The 22,486-nt window shown below is 43.9% G+C and overlaps 1 protein-coding gene across 15 annotated transcripts in view; it reads left to right on the forward strand.

The window, feature by feature from the left end:
• Positions 1-71: 71 nt before the first annotated feature.
• Positions 72-22,486, forward strand: part of SLC23A2 (solute carrier family 23 member 2) — a 50,827-nt gene continuing 28,412 nt past the window's right edge. The window contains exons 1-5 of one of the 15 annotated variants that reach the window (XM_052702025.1): positions 12,402-12,516; positions 14,004-14,227; positions 15,011-15,643; positions 20,327-20,604; positions 21,170-21,268. In XM_052702025.1, the coding sequence (XP_052557985.1) occupies positions 20,473-20,604; positions 21,170-21,268 (231 nt within the window). In that variant the 5' untranslated portion in view covers positions 12,402-12,516; positions 14,004-14,227; positions 15,011-15,643; positions 20,327-20,472. The other 14 variants (XM_052702027.1, XM_052702030.1, XM_052702029.1 and 11 more) reach the window with 14 other exon arrangements.

Here is a 22,486-nt window from a genome sequence, read left to right on the forward strand (position 1 = left end):
CTGCTGGAAGGCGGTGGGCGCCATCTTGGCGGGGGCGGAGCGGGGCCCGGCCCGCCCCGTGCTCTGCCTGGCGGGGCGGCCCCGGCCCGGCTCTACTCCCGGCTGCCGACCGAGGGTGCGGAGTCTGGCGCGTTCTCCGTCGCTGCCGCAGCTTCCATCGCCCTCGCCGCCCGCTATGGCAGGTGAGCCCGTCCTCCTCCTCCTGCCGCGCCGAGGCCGCAGCCCGAGGGGCGCCTCCCCCATGGCGCCGTCCGGCAGCCGCCCGCTGTCACCTCCGCGCGCTGCCCTCCGTCTCCTCTCCCTCTCATCCTCTCCTCCTGCCGCCTACCGGGGAGCCTCCACCATGTTGCGGGGCTGCGCCTCACCTTGGCCTGGCGGCTGCTGTGCCATCCGCGTCCCCTTTTTCTCCTTCTTTTTAAACCCCTCCGCGTTCTCCCCTCTCCGAGCCGGGGCTGCCCTGCGGAGGGGCTGCGAGCGGTGGCGCCTGCGGCCGCAGCCACCTGCCGGCTGTGGGGGGCCGTAGGTGTGGGTGTTCTTTTGCGGAGATGATCGTGTCACGCGTCTTTTTTTTTTTTTTTTTTTTTAATTATTTCATTACTGGAAACAAAATGGGTGGCAGAGCCGTCAGCTCGAAGATGGGGTGAAGCAATTCACGTTACTCCCATCCCCCGATTCTCCTCCCCCATCTGTCTGATCCCATTCTCACGATGTGATTTGAGGGTTTTATTTTATCGTTATTATTTTCCTAAATGATTGGGGCTTGTGGGCTGTGTGTTGCTTCCTTTGCAGCTCGAGGCATTTCATATTTCTATTCCTGTTTCGGTCTTTGAGCCCTATCGTGCACAGTTCCCTTTTGTTTTAAGATGTGTTTTGGTGGGGCCAAATGCAGGCAATACAAAATGCCCTGACAAAAAAACCTTGTCGATGAACCTCTGATTGGGTTTCATTACCTACTGGGTAATGCCTCAATACCTGCATTGTGCTTTTCTGTCGTTAGTAGGTTTGTCATAAAGGATGAGCGTGTAGGCAGATTCCTGTCCCTTCATTTTGAAGTATCGTTGTCGTTTTGAAGGCTCAAAGGATGGCTCAGCTTTGAGGGTCTGCTCTTTTCCACACCCAGGCTTTGGGGGTCTGCTCATCACTTTTGTAGATGGGGGAGTGAGGCTGAACACAGAAGGCAGAAGAGACAGAAGCTGCCTCCAGAGCCTATAGAAAATTTTGGCAGGAAAGGGGAAAAATCCTCAAACGTATTTAAGACAAAGTGAAGATCTTCTGTGATCATTTTGGACGTCTTATTGCCTGCTCACACCTCTCGGTATGAGTTCTGTGCCAAATAAAATGCGCGACTTGCTGTTGAACTTGACCACCTGAATTAGAAATAATGCTCTGTTCTCATTTGGAGCTTAACACATCTGTATACCCCCGTGCATCATGGTGTTGCCTTACTTGAGTGAGCTTTAAATTACCCATTTTAAGCTTAAAATAGGAGCTGTTTTGGATAGTGGTTTTGCTGGCACCTGGAGTTTGATGCGGGCTGGAAAACCGAGTGGAGAAGCAGAACAAACGCTGGAGCAGTCTGGAGTGCTGCACTCTGCCAGAGCAAGGCACTAGAACTGCACACCTTAACCTGCTGGGTGATTTCACTAGAAGTAAGGGGTTATTGCAGCAAGCAGCTCAGAGCAGTGCAGCATGAAACAATCCTGGACACGTGTAGAACAATCGGATTTGTAGTTGATGAGCTTTTGCAACTCCCAGTTTCAAGTTGTGATCCAGGTAGCTTGAAATTACAGCAGTGTTAACTGGGAGTTGCGCTGGAACAAATTCAGCCTTGGGTTAGCTGTGAGGTTAAACATCCCCTAAGATTTTTATCGTGGATTTAAACAAGCCTTTGGCTGTAGGAAAGATGCAAATTGGAGTTGAAAATGTCTTGTCAGAGCCCTGGGGATAAGGGAAAGAGCTGGGGTGGGTTGGGTTCCACCTGTTCCTTAACAAGCCAAGTTCTTCAGGTTTAAAACCCATCCCAATCTGTCACTTGTCTTTAAACCTTGCATTCAGCTAGGCTGAGGCTTGGTGCGCGTTTTCTCAAAGGCATTGGCCCTCACATTAAGTAGATACACAGAGCTGGGTGGAAATGTTGTCTGTGCCTTTTCTGCGTTGTCAATACAGAAACAAACCAGAAGGAGAAGCAGCTTTGCACAGAGCAGGATAATTTGGGCTGCAATTTGGTGAACGTTTCTGTGATTGTTATTGTTATTACTTTTTTTTAAGCAAACCCTTTCCAACTGCTAATATGAGATTTTCTATCTTCTGTACTTGAAGCTAACAGGGAGTTGAATTCCAGGAGAGAAACAAGAGTTGTGCGTCTGTTGGTTTTGCTGGGCTGGAGACTGTTTTCTTCGGGAGGAGTTGAAGATACTGGCAGTGTTTGAGGAGGTGGGGAAACCAGAAGGTGATATGACTGTAGGTTTTCCCCGTGTTTGTTTCAGATCTTAGCAGATGACGCTGCGTTTGTGTGCAGTACTGCTTCCCGGCTTGAAAATAAGACAGGCTGGGTTTGCATTCTTTGAGCGTGTCTGTATGTTGTTGTTGTTTTTTTCCTATTATGTCCTGAAGTATTAATTAGCTTCCTTAGTAGCGTGGGTTTCCTTGCTGTGCTGTGGAGCGGGGCTCAGAGGAGCGCTCTCTAGGCTGCCCAGAGCTGCCCGAGGGCAGCTTTATCCATCTTGGGGGAGGATTGCTGAGGAAGCGCCTGCTGAACTGCCCTCATGGCCGGGTCTGAACTGCTGCAGTTGAACTCTTCTGATCCCTGTGTGTACCAGGGGAAGGAAGGCAACACACCCTTGTGAGCTGTTCCATTAAGTGCTGTGTCTTACGCAGGGTGCTTTTGGAAGGTTTTATTCTGCTGCAGCTGTTCCTTTCGATATCTTTGTGAACCACGTATAAAAATCAGTAAGAAAAAACCCAAGACCGAAAAGATTCTCTGGAGCCATTTTCTCCATAGATTTATCTTGCTTTCAAACACTCCTTTGGACGTTTATGGTAGGAAGGGAAAATGCAGATGGCTGCACAAAGCGTTTTTTCTGCCATTGGTGATGATGGTTCTTGTATTGCCGAAAAATTTATTTGTATCAAGTGCTCTTATTTATGGAGCCTTAGTGGTCATGAAACGGCCCGACTGCAGTTACAGCGTGGTTTATTTGACTTGAAAGCTGCAGGAAGAAAATATTGACGGTCAGGATGAGTAAAGAGATGTGCAGCGTGATGGAGCCTAAGGCAGCATGAAAATAAATCACTGAAAATGAAAGCTATTTGCCATGTTCCCGAGCTGTTCCCAGGGGTGGGTTGCATTAAGACATTGTGCTAACTTTGTGTTGCTGCTGGGAATGTGTTTCTTATGCTTCTAAGAAAGTATTATGGCTAAATGTTTCTAGTTGTTAGGAGTGGTCTTATGACAACTGAGTTAAAGGAAGAAAAGTCTGACGATAGGTTATGGGAAGGAAATGTCTGCTATCTGTGTGCTCTTCAGTGAGGGAAGGATCTTAATTGGGAATTTCTTGTTGGTAATTCGGCTGTGAAAGGAGAAGTGGTGCCTCCTTGGGAAAGGGTTGGGCTGTTGGTCCATCACTGATGGGGAAAGGAAGGAAGAGGAGTCCGTGTGAAGTCTCCTGCTCTAGCTTTATACCTTGCACTTGACATGAGAATTTGCAGCTTCCCTTTCCAAACACAGCAGTAAGAATGTATACAGCATCAGAAATACTCTGTGCGCAATGATGTGTTGTGCACATCCTCTGTCCTTCTAATCCAACACGCTTTAGGAGTTAGATCCTGACCAACAGTTCTTCAGTGCTGGATGTTCCATCGGGCCAGGAGGACCAAACCGTTGTCGCGTGCGCCTCAGTGTGATGGCATGGTGGAGTTTTCTCTTGTGCACTGCAGAGGCCGGTGCATCCTTCTCCTTGGGCGATGCTTTGATCTTGTACTTACGTCAGCAAAATGCCAGAGGAGATGAGCTCTGTCTGAGGGTTGTAATTTTAGGAGCAGATTTGTCCGCTTGTCATTGTGTTGAAGGAGCTGTAAGTAGCAACGTGGTACCTTTAGGCACGTTGAACTTCTAGGGGCTGTGACAGCAATACTAGAGTTCATTTATATGCCTGCATACACCTACACAATAATCACACGCGGGTTTAACCAGTGCTTGCTTGCTGTGCCCCTTGTGACTACAGAGACAGTGCTGACTTTGTGCCATTTCCTTTAGGTTGAAGTTGCTTGAAGTGTGGCCTTGAATGAGTATAAATGGTGAAGGAGTGTTTGACTCACATGGTGATGGTTTTGAAATGGAATGACTCATAGGACAGATATCAAATGGCTGAATGTCCCCCCAAGTTCTTGTCTGCATTTCTTTTCACATCAAATTATTGCAGTGCCTGTGTCACATGAACAGTTGGCTGAAGCATTTTGAGAATGAGCTGTAGACAGGAATGCTGTCATAGCAAGGAAATTAAAAAAGCAACTGGAAGGGGTTTCTGTGCACTTGGATTCCTAGGCATTAGCCTTGTGTGTGGATGCTCCGAGTAAGTTAGGACTCTATAAGTAGTAACACATTTTAATTGGGTTTACCCTTAATTGTTGCGTGGCCATGAAATCACAGCCTGGGGCAACGTTTTAGTGGCATGCTGGCTGTTAGTGTGCTTGTAAGGTTACAAAAGTTAAGAGAATAAAGGGCAGTTTGGGAGATTTAAAAAGGTACCCAAAGCAGTCAGTCTTGGCTGTGTTTGTGTGATGAGGTGGTTGATGTGCTGGGAGTTTGCTCCCAACTTCCAATGCTCTGGAATTCCTAGAGAGGAAGGTGCTCCCTAATGCAAGTCTCTGACTTCCTGCTTTTGCTCTGAAGTGTATCTGCTGGGTATTTGTGGTTTTCTGTACAAAACGTAATGATTTTAAGGGCTTCTATGTTCTGGCCTTTTGCCTTGCATTTCAGTATGTAGGTTAGTGTTTGTGTTTTGTTGTGCCTGTGGGAAGAAAGTGCCTGTGTGTGTGTGTATTCTCATCAGTATTCAGGTCGTATAGGTTATTTAAGGAAAATAAAATGTGTTTATTTGCCTGCCTTGTGATAAAGTATGACTGTGTCTGAATAGGTGGCAGGAAAAATCCTGAGTTCTGTATTTACCCCATGTAATTTACCCCATTTACTGTAGATTGCTGTATTCAGAGCCTTGCCATACCTGAGCAAAGAAAATGCATCCATGCTTTTGCATATGTTCAGGAAAATTAGGGTGTGTTGAAGCATCAGCTGGAGCATTTTTTTATTAATATTTTTTTAATGCAAAATGAATTGTTTCTGCAGGTTGACACGGATGTTCCTGACTCCAGAAGCGTTTGCTTGAGTGTACTTCAGCAGACCAGAGTTTTTGGTGAAGGCTCAAAGAGCACTGATTTCTCTGGGACACTTTATTGTGTGTGTGCCGAACCCAAGAAGCAGTTGGGATCCAGGCTGACAAAAAGATGATAATATAATAAAACTGGAGCTCCAGGTCCCTGCTTTATAGAACCATAGGGCATAGCTGTGTTGTTCTCATGCTGTTCTGTGCCCTTCATGTAGAGGGACAGCAACAGGTGTCCGTTGTTTGATGGTCCTGGAAGTGTATATTTGCATTGGTATCATCCGATTTTGGGTGTGAAATGCCATGAGTTGCTGCTGAGCATAATGGTTATTATCAGTGTAATAGTGATTATCTGTGTAAAGGTAGTGTAATAGTTTACTTGCTCTATTTATTTTTTCTAGCTGGACAGTGGAGAATGAATGAGAGCAGATTCTATCTGGAAGGAGCAATATGAATGAGAGCTGCTCAGTTTGCAGCATATTGACTTCAGAGCACAGAAGATCTGTCTTGACGTGAGATACAATCTGTGGTGCTGTTGCACTCCCCTGGACCTGTAGCCATGCGTTGAGGTGTGAACTCGGAGTCAGGCTTTCCATTGACCTGATGTTTGCACTGCCTGTCTTGTTTGCAGATATCAGGAGAAAAGGATGGAACCTGAGTTCTTGCTGACGTGCTGCATGAGCCCTTCTCATAAAGACACGGATCTGAGCGGCTCCTTCTCCAGGACAGAAGGAGCTCCTGTAATTCTAAGCTCTTGTAATTATCCATAGCTAACGAGCCTTCCTCTTTGGAAGGGATCAAAAAATGTTCAGTGCTTTTCGTGAAGATGTCTAATAAGGCACAGTCGAATTGAGCAAAGCTGTCAGTTAAACTTCCCATTGAGTTTCTCAGTATAAATGAGCTCAAACCCCATGGATTATCAGGCTTTGCCCCTTGGCTGTTCTGCTTTGGTGGGGATGTCGTGGTCAGCGTTAGCCCAGGTGAATCTTGCCCAGGTGAATCTTGCCCAGGTGAATCTTGCCCAGGTGAATCTTGCCCAGGTGAATCTTGCCCAGGTGAATCTTGCCCAGGTGAATCTTGCCCAGGTGAATCTTGCCCAGGTGCAGCACTGCCTGCTTCCTAAACCTGCAGAATCACCGACCGCAGGACAGCGGTGTGTTGAGGGGCCGCGTCTAATTGGTGTTATTGTTCTGGAGGCTGCTGTGACAGACACTGTGTTGTTCAGTGGCAGGTAATAGGTTTATTATGGAGAGAGCACAGCATGTGGGTATCTTCAAAGGAGACTCTATCTGTACTGGTCTTTTCTCCTCTTAATTATTCAAATGGAAAATGTTGTTTGAGGGTAGAATGTATGACTAAATGGTATTACTCCAAATAGTATTTCTCTAAGTAATGCCAATTAAGCAAGAACTATTGTGATTTTTTTTTTTCCAAGTAGTGCTATACAGATGTCTGCAAAAAAACCCTAAAAACGCAGAAAGCAGGGCTGTGGTGGTGATGCACGCCTCAAGCAGCAGGCACAGCTGCCATGCGCACAGAGAAGGAAGTAGGTTGTGACTGCTGGCCATGGGGCACTTTCACCCCGATCTGCCTGAAAGATGAGTAGGGGAAGTTAACCAGCAGGTCTGGTTAAACACGAGCCTGTCTGTATAAACGCTTCCAGGCTTGTTGTAAAATTAATAAATTAGTAATTGGTGTGGGAATCAAGAGCAGGGTTGCATGCAGTTTAGTGTGTGGGCAGGGTGTAAGTGCTGGTGTTAACTTAAAAATCGTTAATGTCTGTAACAACTTGATTTATCCTTGTGGCTCCAGCTGTGGCAAACCAAGCTGTGCTTCAACGCCAGCACTCACAGGACCAACTTGGGTCAGCTGTTGCTGATGCAAGAATCTCCATACCAGTAGCTATCAGCTTCACCCTTGCCTTCTGTTCTAGCAGAAAGAAATTCTCTTCTGGGATCAAGTACTCTGAATCTCAGTGCAGCAACAATGGCCTGCTGGAAAAGCATTGGGGTAAATGTCAGAATTGTGCCTGCTGCAGTTGCTGCTTTGAAGCCAGAATGTAATTGCCCTGCAGAGCAGAGTGTGCTGTGCTGGGTTACCCCAGTTACTGGGTTACCCCAGTAAAAGCAGCCTGCACAAAAGTACACAAAGAATCTTGTTGTCTCTCCTCTCAGTGCTTGTATGCTTGGAAACATTTCCTCTGCAAGTGGTATAAATTTGCTGATCATTCCCAGGAAAGATTTCTTGAAATAATCCTGAAGGAATGAAAGGTCACTGAGCAAAGAGGGCATAACTCTCCCAGCTGGATAATTAAAAAGAAAATTAAAAAGTGTGCTAAGTTTGAGATTGACTTGTGGCCATGCTTTGAAGATTAAAAGGGCTTTTTCATTTCAGATGGAGGAGGCTGGGATTGGTGGGAGGGGGAGTTGTGGCTGCCTGAGCACTTGGGCAGTGCTGCGAAGCTGCGCTTGCGTTTCACTTATTGAACTGTGAGTGGGAAACCAGGATTGCTGAGCAAAGTGTGGCTCTCTGCTTCCCTCCCTCTTTTACAACATTTAATTTAGCAACTGGAGATTTTAACTCACCTGGTCACTATGCAGGCGGATCTCTGAGCAAACTGCGTATTGAATTCAAAGCTGTAAGGTATTTTTTGTATAAACATGTTTTGCCTTAAGAAAATGAAAATAACAGCAACTTCAGCTGAAGGATGGAACTTTCCGTGTTCTTTGCATAGCCTGTTACCATATCAGTCTGCTATTTTCTTCTCTGACCTAATGTAGAGTGCACTTTAGAAACTACTTGCAGTCAAAAAACAAGGCAGATAAACTGTTTGTGTGCTGCCTAAATGGTAACAGCGAAATAATGCCACAGGTGGGAAGAGCCAACAGATGTGGCAGGTCCAGACTTAGTGTATAGATGTGCATGTCCATTCGGTGGCCTGCAGCATTGGGCAGGTTGGAGCTGCTGGGCTGGTCGCCGGCCTTCACTTGCGATTGGCGAATTAAGTTTTGGCCTATTGGGTGCCTGGGCTGTTGGGTTAGCTGTGTGGAGTTCCTCTGGCTGAGTTACTGAGTTACCTACTGGGCTGGATGCTGTCTTCTAAGCACGTGGTGATGTTGACCGTGCTTCCCTGGCGTCTGGGAGTGTCGTAAGGATGCTGTGAGGGTGGCATCCAGCAGCTTCCCTTGGTGCTGTATTGGCCACTGAACTGGTTTTACCCTTGTCAGTCCTCAAAGAACAGTGATTTGAGTTTGGGCTGCTAACTGCAAACATGCCTGAGGGTCCAGGAGAGATGTAGGTAGCTGGTTTGGTTTATGGACCCATGAATACAGTAGCAGGTCACAGAAAGCATGTTCCTTAGCCGTTAATTTTTGGAGCACATTTGCAGTAAATGGCTTTGGCTTCACTCCTCGTCTGTTCTTGACAGTGTTTTCGTTTCTTGAACAAAAATCAACCCTAGGCATTTTTAAAGGCACTTCCATCTGATAATTACTTTTTGTGTGAATGAACCATAGTTCTGCCTTGAATGACTTCTCAGACCCTAGAATTTAAAAAATACTGTGATTGCAAGAAAAGCTGTAGGAAACACAGTAACACAGCCTGTAAGGCAGGGTTTAGAAAGGAAAAAACCAAAGTGGATGTGTTTACTAATATGTCATGTGGTTGGTTTGTGTGTGATGTAATGACATCTTCTATGAGTTCAGTGGTGCTGAACGCTGCGGATTTGTTAGGACTTGGTAGGAAGAATGCTCACTGAGCCATGGTTTGGCCGGGTTACTGTGACATCCTTCACCTCACCCTCTCCTTTTTCAAATGGATTTTCATGCAAAGGTGATGTCTCTATTGCTCTGCAAAGGGCTCAGTCCAACAGCTGAGTATTGTGCAGCACCTGCTCTGCTGGAACGGGTATTTTTTTTCTTCCTTGTTTTAATAAGTTGTGGAGCAGAGAACCTCTTCTTAACAGTTCTGCAGTGATTGCATCTGATTTGCCTTTTATGTTGTTTGTTTTTCTTGTTATTACCTGGCAATATCTGAAGGTTCAAAGGAGTGATTTGGTTACCAGGTGCTTGTGGTCACTGGGTTATGTTATCATCGAATTCAGTTCTGTGGGTCCACCACTGTGCTCCATCCTCGCACACAAGAGACACTTTTCAGTATAGAAGAAACAGATGCTTTCAAAAAAGAATTTTGTCCTAAATTTGAGTGCTGCAAAATCATCCCCTAAATAAATACTTCAGACTCAGAATGCCTGTAAAGTGTCAGCTCACCAGTGCGTGTCTACCAGCAAGCATTTGTAATTCAGCTATGTCTCTCTGAAGTATTTGTTTCATGCTTAAACTGAGCACTGTGTAACTGGGAAAGAGGCACAAAATTGGATTTCATCACAGTAATCAGAAGTGAACTCCTCCGAGGAGTAACATCCTCAAGCAAGAGAGGTGCTTCTGTCAGCCCAAGCTTCAAATATTAAGCAGGCATAAAAATGATGACTGGTTATGCAGGATCGTTACGACAGTCTGCTTCCTGCATGGAGAAGTGAAAGATAAATTGTCGGCTGTGATTTCACTTCCATCAATAAAATGCAGCAACACATAAAGCTTCCCAGAGGGTTTGAATTACAGTAAGTAAAGCGCAGCTCTGACACGCTGCTCGCTTGCGTAAAACAGGCTTAGTGGGGCAGCTGGAAAGAGAGCCAGCTGATCTGGAGGTTCCTCCTGTTCCAGACTGATCCAGAAGGTGAAGACTGCTGTGCTGTGGCATAAAATCCCCCATTTCTGTTCTCAGCTTTTCATTCCCCCCTGTCCTTTGCGTTATTACAGTGTTTGAAAATGCACTGTATAATATTGTGCTGTCTTGAAACCATAAGATTAAATCTTGAATTAGCATTCATTTCAAGTGTAGCAGTGATTAAGTACCTATTCACTGCAAGCAATTGCATGCAAACAACAGGCAATTAGATCTGTCTGGTGGATGGGAGAAGCTGGACTTGGAGTGAAGGCCTCCAGATTAGCAGGTGGTTTGTTTGAACTAAATTATGGAGTATAAATACTAACTAATGAGAAACAAATTTTTGTAATGATGAAATTGTCCACTACCTGATGATGACCTTTGAACTGGTTAGCCTTAATGGTAAGGTAAATATACAAGTCTTGGTTAATTGAATACTTAACTAATGTTACTGGCATTGAACTCAATTATACTTTGAACTTTGACATCCATGGCAAACAGCGTTTGAGTTCCTGGTTATTCGTTTGTTTTGTTTTTTGCAAGAAATAAAGAAGTTTAAAGAAATAATTGTGGATGCTAGAGATTAACAGTCATTAGGTGTGAAGAGTCAAAAAGCAAATATCTTGTAAGTTGTGGAAAAACAAACTTCTTTTTTTGCCATTAAATAGTCATAGAATCTGATGGGAGGAGACACATAAGGACCACAGATTCCAACTCGTGCTCCCTGAAAGCACATCAAATATCTTGAAGCTGGAGTAGCTTCCACCATACTCCTCCAAAGTATGAACGACCTCATAGGCTGTCTGGGTCTATTGTACAGCTGCTGATTTCTGATCTTAAAACATCAGATGTGGGGAAGCTTGCATTGGAGGCTGTAAGCTTTCTCTTCACTGGACTTAGGAAATGTTTTGGGTTTTGTGGGTCAACTTTGGCACAAATGTTGGGAATTGGAAGCCAAGAGCCTAGGAAAGAAGCTGAGAATTGGAAAGTGAGCAAATGGAGGAGGGAACCTTTCAGCATCTCTTTCCAGTGGAGACTAAATGTAAAATAATGTGTTTTTATATACACGCACATTACACAAAATTATTGTTGGATATAATTGACTTTCTTTCATGAATTCTTAATAAACGGTGTAACACATGTAATAACAATTAATTGTGCCCTATTCAGTGGTTCATCCTATGATGGAAGGACAAGCACGTGCCAGTGCCTCCTACGCTGATGTTCCAGTGAAGCAAGCTCTTGATGAACTTTGCTAATTGTACAGTGCTTGCTGTGCTCCTTGGGAGAAAGGAGCTAGATGGCGCCCTCGGCCTTTGCCTGCTCAGCTTTGGGTTCAAAAGGTGCTCTTCAGGTGAAACGTGGGCAGCATCCCGCAGCTGAGTGCTGCTTTCTGGAGTCCTGTTTACACAGTCATGGCGTTGGCTGTAGGAGTGATGGTGGCTTGTTAACACTGCAGACTCATGTCGAGGTTGCTGCTTTTCCCTCGTACAGGGGCAGGGTTTGGACTTAGGACATGACAGATGTAAAGGGCCTCCTGGAGGGCTGGTAATGGCGTGCATCTACGTGGGAGACTTCAGAGTGGGGAATGGTGTTTACAGCAAGCAAAGGGGATGTGCTTGCTGGAGAAAGGCCCTTCAGATGAGTGCCATCCTCATCCAGAAATAGAGGTAGTCAGGGAGATAAGGACACACTGTACATTATTAACTAATGGAGTTTGTTGTTTTAACTCTCTCCTGTTCCTCCTCCCTTACCGTCTCAGGCTCTGAGCATCTCTGTGATAAAGCTGTTCCATCAGTAAAGTGAAGGAGCCCCTGTGGGGTACATTCTGTGCTCTTGCTGAGACTGGATTGCTGGTCCTTGTGTTACGGAGCAGAGCTTTTGGATCTGGGAACTGTTGAAAGCTGGCTAATTGCTAATAAAAATATTTCCTTGCAAGTTGCACAACTGAGGGCTATGGAAATGCTAATTTGTTCATCAGAGGCAGGAGGAGAAAATTCCCTGTCCTGATTACAGCTGCTGGAGTCTGGCATGTAAATATTTATGCAGTTTGATTTTGAGGGCCCTGGCCGGGTTATGAGAAGTTCTTAAGCCTCCACGCACAGTTCTTACGTGTGCTCTCTGCTGTTGCTCAGGGATTCTGTCCCTTCCCTCAACTGTGGTGGAGGCATGTAGTAACAGTTTATGGCCGTGTGGTGTCTTCCTGCATTTCAGCATTGTGTAACGTGCAGAGATGTTGATTGGGCAAAGTACAGTTATACAATGTCGTGAGCCCAACCAGATTATAAAAGTCTGATGCCTGCATCCTTTCAGGCTGTGGCTTGCAGCTTGGGCTGTTGCTCTGAGCACGAACTGGAAGAGACGCCAGTAGAGGAGCTGCCTGAGACGATCTCCAGGGGTGAGCCTGGTGGTAAGAGGGCTTCTCTGAGTCCAGGTGTTCACAGGGATGGTTACAAAAGCTCAGTGCTGTAGTGTAGGCATGATTACAAATGAGATCATTTAAACTTGATCACTTCAGGTTTTCCATAGCTTAAGTTTCAATATACAGAAGATTTTTGGGTTTTTTTCCATTTTAAAATTATCATGATCAAGAGAGATTCAGAAGTGCTTGCTTGTTTCTGTTTACTTGTAAACTTTGGATTCCTTTTATTTTTAAATGGGTGGAAAATAAATGAGATTTTTGTCCTAAAGAGAAGGTTTTAATGTTTGACCCCAGAAGGGCGTCATCTGGATTAGTTTTTGAAAGTTTCTTGACTTCCAGATCTTTTATTGAGTTCTCTTAAATAGAAGGGAAATACTCAATTATTTCAAGTTAAGCCTTTCAGATCAACTGTTTATTTACCTCTGTGCACGTGTACATCACATGCAGTGTGACCAGTTATTGATCTTATATTGTTTACTGGGCTAATGTTGTTTTCTTCCAGCAAGGGATATCAGTTTCAAAGGTAGACTTGGGAATGGTGAAGCCTTTGGAAAGGAGCTTTGTACCCAGAGATGGGAAAGCTGGCACATTACCCTAGTTTGCTTAATAAATGGGATTTTTCATAGATGAGTCTCTAACTTCACCTTTTTTTCTTGTGAATGTGATTAAGGTCTTGGAGAAAAATAGCTTTCATCAAAGTGCCAAGTGAAAGTACAAAGGAAGCAGAGAAAAGAGCCAGTGTGCGCTCAGGTTGCTGAGTGCTGTACAGGAGCTTAATGAACTATGTATTAACATCCATAATAATGTGAGGATATCTGGATTCTTCAGTTATTAATGCTTCATAGGGAGACTGTAAGGGCTGCATGCTATTGTAAATCAAGTTAATGCGTACCATAAACAGAGATGGAGGTGTGCTTGGCTAAAAATAAAGCTATAAAGTAGAAATGTGTTTCATAAAGCAGAGTGATACAGTATTTCATTTTTATTTATCCCATCACTGTCTGTAGAATATTGCAAGCGTCACTTGCTATCAGTTGTGTAGGATCAAGCTGCAGAACTATTTGCTAAATCTTGCTTGCATTTCTTTGAAATGTGTTATGGCTTCTGGGCACTCCTTTTGTGCCCTTTCCATAGGACCTTAATGCACACCATTGTGGGCATCAAATAGGTGTCCTGTGTACCTCAACAAAAGCCGTTGCCTGTTAGAACGACAAAATGGGAGAAATGCTGTGAGAAGCATACAAGCTTGACAGATTTCTGACCACACGTACATCTTAGAAAGGTAAATATTTCAGATATTTTCGTTTAGAATCGAAGCTATGTTAACTCTACAATAATTGGAGTAACCAAGCATCGTTTTTGAAAGCTTTAAGATCCTTTGTTAAATATCTCATTCATTTGGACTTAAGTCCTCTTCTCAGCAAGCTCATTCACATAGGAAGCTAATGAGATTTACCTAATATACTTTAAATCAGCAGCAGGTTTGAGCTGGGCATAACTTTCCTGCTCAGCATTGTGTAGATGCTGATAACGTCGGTCAGCTCAGCCGTACTTTCTGCACCGTGGTCAAAATACCAACTACTTAAAAATTCGTTAGTGCCTACAAGGAGGGAATACAGTGGTGCTTTGACAGCGTGCTTTGAAGTGGGTGAGAAACGAGCTTGGGACTTACTGAAGTGCTCCTTCAATCTTGCTTTTTGTAAGTTAAATGTTTGGGCATATTTCATGCTTTTTGGGAAGGGGTGTCTTGTGGGGAAGTGCTTTAGAATTTTGGTTGAATGTGGATGTAGTTGCTCTTAATTGGAGGGGGAAAATCTTATCTGCTGCAGTTTAGTGCTGTTTCGTTTAGTGGGAAGGGCGCAGTGGGTGGGACAAATTCAAAGATTTTCCAGACCAAAGAGGCTCTGTTTCAAAAGAGCCCGAGGAGATCTCTGCTGAAGACTAAACCAAGGAGATGGTTTTTACGTGTAACAACAGAAGATGAAGTGTGGGAATTATGCAACCTTTTCCTTGTCTGTGAGATGGTCAAATTCCCCTGCAAGGCTGAAAAAATGCCTTTTAGGCACACCTATGTATCTGGACTGGTTTTTGAGGTAGGGACTTCACAGCCGCGGTATCTCAGCACCAATCTTGAGATGTAACAGTAGTGGTCAGTGTTGAGGCAGTTGTGGGGCTGCAGATGGGACTCGTGTTGTGTAATGCAAAGAGATTGCTGGGCTTTATTAGGCTTGCTGATGAGAGATTGTTGATGAGTCCTTTGGACGGGGGAGGAATCTTCTTGCTGTGTAGGAAAACACAGAATCTTGGAATACCCCATGTTGGAAGGAACCCATAAAGGATCACAGAGTCAAACTCTGTTTTGAGTTCCAACACCGAACTGTTCAGAGACAGTTTGGTGTTGGAACGTAGCTGCTGTTTTGATTACTTGTAATTTGGTCATTAGTTTTAAACCCTATGATAAAGTGCTGCTCCATTTGAACAGCTTCTCAGAGGTGGTATCTCAGGCTTCGTGCTGCCGAATAGCAGGTGGGAATGGCTGTGGTGAGCAAGCTGGAAAATAAAGGGGGAAATCTCACTCTGAGAATCATCAAGTGTTGAAAAGAGCTCAGCTTGGGACTTGGGTGAGTGAGCACTTGTATAAAGGAACCTGCCTATTGCTCTGCCTCCTGTCTAATGCATGGAAGACCAGGTGTGTCTGATCACAGGAAGAGAAGAACGACAAAAAAATCAGTACAGAAGTTTTGTATGGCTGGTGTAACCGACGCCAAGAGCAAAATGGAGAAAGCTGCTGTTCTGTAATTAACTGGGAATTGCCTGGCTTTTCTGTTGTTGCGTGTCTGGCCAAGGGTAGCTGCTCCCTATAAGTAAACTTGTCTAATTGAAGCCTCTACAAAATTCCTTGATTGTCTGCTTTTCAGTCCTGAAAACCCAGAAGCGTTCCTGTTTCCCTCATCGCCCCGACACAGCGCTTCAGTGAAGGATTTCTTTGAAAACTTCCCTGATCTCTTGGCATCCATCCCGCTGCCTTCTGCAGAAAGCTCTGGTGCTGCTCCCAGCTGTGACTGCCTGTCTCCTCCTCCCGCTCCCTCAGTCCACGTCATCTGGCAGCCAAACTGTAAGCAACCCTGTCCTGCAGCATCCTCAGTGCTGGGGAGTAGTAGTAGCTACTTTATGTAAATACACTTCTTGGTTGTTGGGTTTTTTTTTGTTAACTGAACAAAGTAAATCACGTTTGCACGATTGTATGACGCTGCAGGAATGGAGAGTTTAGCTGCAGTCTCCAGGGTCAGCTCTGCAATGCCTGCTGGGGTAGTGAAGGGGATTTAAAGTTTGGCTTTATCTTCTGCTTGGACTTGGTGTAATCTAACAATAAAACATCACAAAGTTTCACAGAATCACAGAATGGCCCGGGTTGGAAGGGACCTCAAGGATCATCGATCTCCAGCCCCCCTGCCACAGGCAGGGCCACCACCCTCCCCATCTGATACCAGACCAGGCTCCCACAGCCCCATCTGACCTGGCTTTGAATGCCTCCGAGGACACAACCTCTCCAGGCAGCCTGTTCCAGCACCTTACCATTCTATAGTAAAGAACTTAAGTATGGAGAGTGTAGGTTCCTTTCCACATCTGTTTTGTGTCTGTTGCCAAATACAGCCCCAGACAGAAAGGATATCTTGAGTTATATTCAGACACAGTGCATCCTTGGTTTTCAGTGTATACCTGGAAGTGGACATGGTGGAACATCAGAAATCCTGTTCAGATTACTCGCCTTGTAACAGCAGGGCATTGGAGCTAGGTGATCTTTAAGGTCCCTTCAAACCCAAACCGTTCTATGAATAAGCACCATGATTTTGTTTAAAATTTAGGTGAAGCTGACCTTGGTTGTAAGATCAGACAGCTTCTGGCTGAGCATCGTCTCTGCTTGCGGAAGAAAGCTGTTGATATTTGCATGAGTCTGACAACGAATTACAATTAATAAACTGAAGTTTGTAATTAAGCTGTCACCTTGATTTGTTTCTAATCTCCTTAATGTGTGCAGTAGGCTGAGCTTGTTGGCTCTTCAGCCCTCTGTAAAAGCCAAGCAGATCCTGGGTTGGCTGTGGCTCCTTCCTCGGGGTGTGTGACATGTGCATACCAGGTGGCATACCTACACCTACTGCTTCTGGGAGCTTTTCCATCAGTACACTCTAAAGAATGTGCTTTTAATGCCAGCTTGTTTTATAACCACGCCTTTTGTGCTTATTTTCCAAATATTTCCCTTGCAAGTCAGTGGAAGGCCACCAAATGTAGGTCAGCTCCTATATTACAAATCAAGAAACCACAGCAGCTGCATAACTTGCTAATTCATTTGTGGCCTCAGTTAGGCTAAGGGATAGGAAGGATGCACTCACTTCTCAGGCTAACTGGGATTCTCTAACTTTTTTTACCTTGGCTTCCTTGTCTTCTGGACTTCCCTGAGGTGAACATTGTTTGTACCATCTTTTGATGCCCACTTGAGTTGTGTTCAAACTTTGTGCCCATTGCTGTGTTTTGAGTAATGTTTTTGTAGGGTGAGTGTAGCTCAGCTGCTAGAAATTCATGATCCAGCTGAAATTTGGAAAGCCCCTTATGGTTTTGCTTTGAGTTGAGCAATTAAGGAAACTCATGAAGCTGCTTCCTCCTTAAAGCTTCTGGGAGAAAAGTAACATCATGCTAACGCTGTGGAAAACTGGCAGTTATCAGAGTTGAAAGTCACTGTGATAGTCACGGGAACTTCGGGTCTGAGCTGAGCTGCTTTGAAGGATCCAGTTACGTGTGTGCTTATTGCAGAAGCTGGGAGATGAGCACTGCAGGATTGCCAGTATGTCATGTTGAAGGCCCTCAAAAGCAGCACTGTAGAGAGAAACGCCGTGAAAGCAAATTTTATCCTTTTTGCCCTCTTAGACAAATGAGGGGAAAAAAAGCAGAGAACAGTTTTAATGTCATTGAACCCAAAAGTGGTTCTAACTTCTAGCCTTTGTGTTTGAGTCGAGGCAGCAGATAATTTGTGTGTATGCAGCTGGTTTCACATGAGTTTTATCTCCAGTTGCAGAGCTTTTCAGCTTCTGATCAGCTGGGTTTGTTGTGGAGAGCTATAAAATGTGTCAGCCACCTGCTTTGGCTGTGGGCAGTCAGGGCGAGAGCTCTGATAATCACAGGATCATAGGGACTGCAAAGGACCTCTGGAGATCCCCCAGTCCAACCCACTGCCAGAGCAGGTTCCCTGCTGTGGGATACAGGAAATAATGCTCTCAGTCAGATTGCTGCTGCCTAGAGATTTCTCTTTTGGTTTGACACTTCTCATTGCTGAATAAAAGCATTCTGAAGATGTGTGGCTATCTGTGCCAGTAAGTGCCAGTTTAATTGCTGGGCACGAGCCAGTATAGCTTGGAGATTTGTTCTCGTTTGCCCTGGACTGTGCACCAACATACAAATGTGTGGTGTCTGTGTGGGCACGTCTGGGTATATGTACAGAAACTGGTGTGTATGCAAACACAACCTTCCTCCAGGGAAACAGCAGATGAGGTGTTTGTCTGCTGTTTTGGAGTCATTACTTTGCTGTAATCTGGGAACCCTTCTCCATGCTGTACCTTTCTAACTGTTGTGTTTCAGCTCTAAAGAATTAGTACAAGGCATAGCTTGCTTGTGTGATCTCCTGATGTAATTCTCAAGAGCAATTCCCAAGGAATGTTCACATCAGCTTGGAGAAAATAGCAGACATTTTATTTTGCACTGCACAACAGTAGGTTTATATGGTCTTTTCTTTTGCATCAGTGCATATGCTTGTTAATGCTGCTTAGATATAATGCTAATATCTGGAATACCTTAAACCTGATCTCCTGAACTGCACGGTGCTGCTGGTCCAGCCCCCACGGTGGTGCTTTATTGGCATGGCTGTATTTGTTAGGGAGGTGTAATTCTCTCCTTTCCCTTTTCCTTTCCAAACCTGAGATTTGTCAGCTGCCAGAGCAAACTAAGCCTGTCTCCATTGCTGGTTTTCTTGGAGAATAATATATGTCTATGTTGAAAGAAAAAGATAAATTCCTTTTTTTCTTTTAACACTTTTTGTGCTTGACAAAAAATCCCTTGTGCTTCTACCATTAAAACAAACAAAACCTCTCAAAATCACACACCTGCCCCCGAACTTCACCTAAATAAGCTTGTTATAAAACGTCAAGTCTGGTGAATATTTGAACTAGTCCTCTCCTTTAGTCTTAATTGCAAGTGAGAAATAATTAGTTATGCTCTCCTACTATTTACTTGGAGAAACAGATCTTAATTAAGCCCTTACTTGAAGGCGGTTCTCTCAGTTCCATTTTGATTTAATTAGGGATGCTTTGAGGGCATTTCAGTACCCAAGCAGGTTCTATTTTGTATGTATATTTTGTGTCTTGGGAAGTTGCTCACTTAGAAAGGTGAATATCTGTTTTGCTTCAAGTAACCAGAATTTTCTAGCAAATGGGCAGCTAAGAGCTGGTAGGAGATTTTAAAAGCAGTCAAGTGCCTCCATGAGAACGGTCTCTGTTAGGTTTCATTCTTGCAATTACAGCAGATGTCTGAGCTGCTGACATTTTCCTGAGCAATATTTTGAAAGGGAGGTTTAAGTAAAAACACCAAACTCTACTTTTTGGCTTTCTTACATACACATAACTGAGTTTTTTTGAATGTCCATTAGTTGCATTTCCACCTCCAGCAATTAGGTTGGAAATGTCATTAACTTGCTTTTAAAGTAATGCCAATGTGCAGTGGGCTTTTGCTGCTTGAATGTGTTCCTGTTTTTGCAGAAAATTTCACTCGTTAAGGTTTTGAAGAGCATTTTTCAGGTTCTGTCATGTACTTCTGTCTGTAGCTTAGGTTGTTTCATCCACAGCTGCCTGCAACTACGCTTAATTTGTTGGTAGCTCAGTAACCACAGGTTGCAGAACTTGGTTTGCTTTAGGAATGTTTGATGCTTTCCCACAGAAAGTGTAGGTTCACATCTGTTGATTTGTGCTCCTTAGTCTTGGAAAAGGCAAAAGTGTGGATGGCCAAGGACTGGCAGGTTTCTTTTAAGGAGCAAATGTGGGAAAACTAGGCTGTAGTGACCCATCTGGTAAAACAAAAGGACTGGTAAGCTGTATGATCTTTCCTGCTTCTGTGCCAAAACAGCAGCGATGCCAATTAAAATGCAGGCTCAGTTTTGCCCTGAAGCAGTTGCTTTGACATCATCAGGCAGTTCACTTTGAAAGTCCCTCGAGAAACTGGGATAATTTGGGGGTAATAGGCTCAGTGCTTCACTGCCATTCTAATCTCAGCTTCCTGGATGCTCTGTATTTGAAGATGTTATTCTAAAAAGAAGAATTTAGTTATTTAGAAGCGAAGTTATGATTAGGTCCACAAGTTGAAATCCTTTGAAGGAGTGGAGTATTGTTTGCAAGGGGTGTAGAACAGCAAGCTGTTTGGCATCTGCATTGCTGAAGTACAGGCCTGCTTTGTTCCCCAAAACCCATTTAGAAATGACTGTGCAGTAGAAACAAAGCCGGAATTTAAATATGCTGCCAATAATTGAAGACCACAAGTAAAGGATGAGAGAATAATCACAGTGGTCCCATCCTGGAAAGAACTTAAAATACCATCAGCCTTATTTTTAAGTGATATCTACTCATTATCAAATCAAGAGAAGGAATGCTGAGTGTTTGTGAGTCATGAGCACGAGAAGGAACCATGTCTGCAGGGCTTGTGTTTGTGCATTTAACTTAGGTAACTGAGGGGAAAAAATAAATCCTGTCTTTAATTCCAGGTGCTAACGGTACTTAAAGTAAACAACCTGAGTATCCCAGCTGGTTTGCTGAAGACATCTGTGATTCCTGGAGCTGCTATTGTCTAAATAAGAACCTGTCCTGGTAGTACCTGGCTTCAACCCAGAAGCATTCTCTTGGGTCCTGTATGCAAGTCCATGACATACTGGAAACGATGGGGATTGGTAAGAATACCACGTCGAAATCAGTGGAGGCGGGAGGCTCAACAGAAGGCAAATATGAGGATGAGTCCAAACATCCCACCTTTTTCACTCTGCCTGTAAGTAATGTTCAGCACTCCATTCTCGAGCTCAGTGTGACTCAGTCCATCGGGCTTTGTTCTAATTGTGTCCCATGAAACCTGACCATCCGTAAGTAGTTAGTAAAAACTCTTTTCCCACTTGTTTCTGTTTATATGTAAACATGGCCAATTATGTTGTCTATAGTTATTTCCTGTGTGTGCTCCAAAGAAAGTCGTGCAGTTCCCCAGGCAGTTTGTGATTAGAACAGTTGATGGTAATACTGCAAAACACACCAGCCCCCATGAGGAGTATACCCTATGTTCTTTGCCTGAGAGTAGCAGGCAGCAGTAAAGAAACAGCTGCTGATCACCTTTTACTTAATTAGATTTTCATTACATCCTTCATGTCTAGGCTTCAAAGTGCTCTGTGTGATGCCTTTCAAATGTGTGTGTTCCTAAACATGCTGTTAGAGAAATAACTGCTTCTCATGTGTGTTACCGTTCTGACAAAATGTCAAAGGCACTTGTTAAGTGCAAGCCAGGGGGGAGATGGCTGATGTGTTTATTTTAGCACTTCTTTGTTTTGCTCTGTTTTATTTTTAAGGTTGTGATTAATGGTGGAGCAACATCGAGTGGTGATCAGGATACAGAAGACACAGAGTTGATGGCCATCTATACTACAGAAAATGGCATAGCAGAAAAGGTATTTGGTTGTTTCCTTTTATACAAGAACTCATTCTTGCTTGTTTAGTGCTATTATTTGCTCACAGCAGTTTTCCTTGGCTTTCTCTAATAGAATTTGCTGATTTGCAGATCCAGATGGGGTCTGGGGGAGTTTTGACCTCGTGATTCTTTTGGTCACACGTTTCAGTTGCAGAAGTTGGAGGATGACTCAGCAGGCGCCAGGAGCAGTTGATGTGCTGTGACCTGCAGCCTGATTTCATCATAGGCAGCTTTTGCATCTCTTTGTTTCCATTGGCCTTTTCATGAGATTTCCCTGCTAAGATCCTTTTCTTTTGTTCTTCAGTTCTTAATTTTTCCAGTGTTTAGTCAAACTAGTGGTGTTGAGCACCCTTGAAAGTGGGATCTTTTCCAGTTTCTTCTGAGCTCCAACCTAATAGACTTAATTTTTCTAATTGTTCTTGTAAGTTGGGAACTTCTTATTATTTTGTGACAGTTTTTATGAGTGAAGATCAGGTCATTCGTAAAGACCCTTGAAGATTTTTACCTTAGGACAACTGTGTTTGTCTTTTTCCTATTTGGAGGCCAGTTTGATTGTGCCTTTTCAGCTTTCTTCCATTCTATTACTTTTCAATCCTGTTTAATAATCTTGCAAACAGAGACAGTATGAATAATCTGCACTTTTTAGAGGAAGATGATTACAGGAAATAAGAGAAGCACTTTTTTCTCAAGTGTTCATTATCTAATTGGCTCTGTGGTTAAGCATTATTTCAGAGAAGCCTCAGTTTGGCAGGTTTTTTTTTTTTAATGTCTACATTGAAACAAGGAAAAACTCCTTTGGGTCCTTAAAAGTGCATCTTGACGTTTGCTTATATGAACCTTAGCTGCTTCTAGGACAAGGCTGATCTTAAGTAGTATAGTTAGTTTTCAAATTCAGACATCAAAGTTCACTTCAGAACATACCCTGGGCAGGTATTTGTGATGCAAGTCTTGTGTTACATTGTGGAAGAATGTCTGAATGCTGCAGCGTGCATTGTGTGCGGTGTGTCTACACGTGTTCTGTATGCAGAAATCTGTCTCATACACATTTCTGGTACCATCTCGATCGTGCTGATATTATAATGCTTCTTGACAGCTCTTCCCTTTTTCCTTGCAGTTCTTCAGCTTTCTCTTGGTCCTTCCTAGTTTTGTACTTCATAACACGAGTCTTCATATCTTCATCTTGCATGATTATTTTTAT

This window comes from Tympanuchus pallidicinctus, unplaced genomic scaffold, assembly GCF_026119805.1.
Source record: "Tympanuchus pallidicinctus isolate F22 unplaced genomic scaffold, pur_lepc_1.0 scaffold42, whole genome shotgun sequence".
In the NCBI taxonomy this organism is placed as follows: Eukaryota; Metazoa; Chordata; class Aves; order Galliformes; family Phasianidae; genus Tympanuchus; species Tympanuchus pallidicinctus.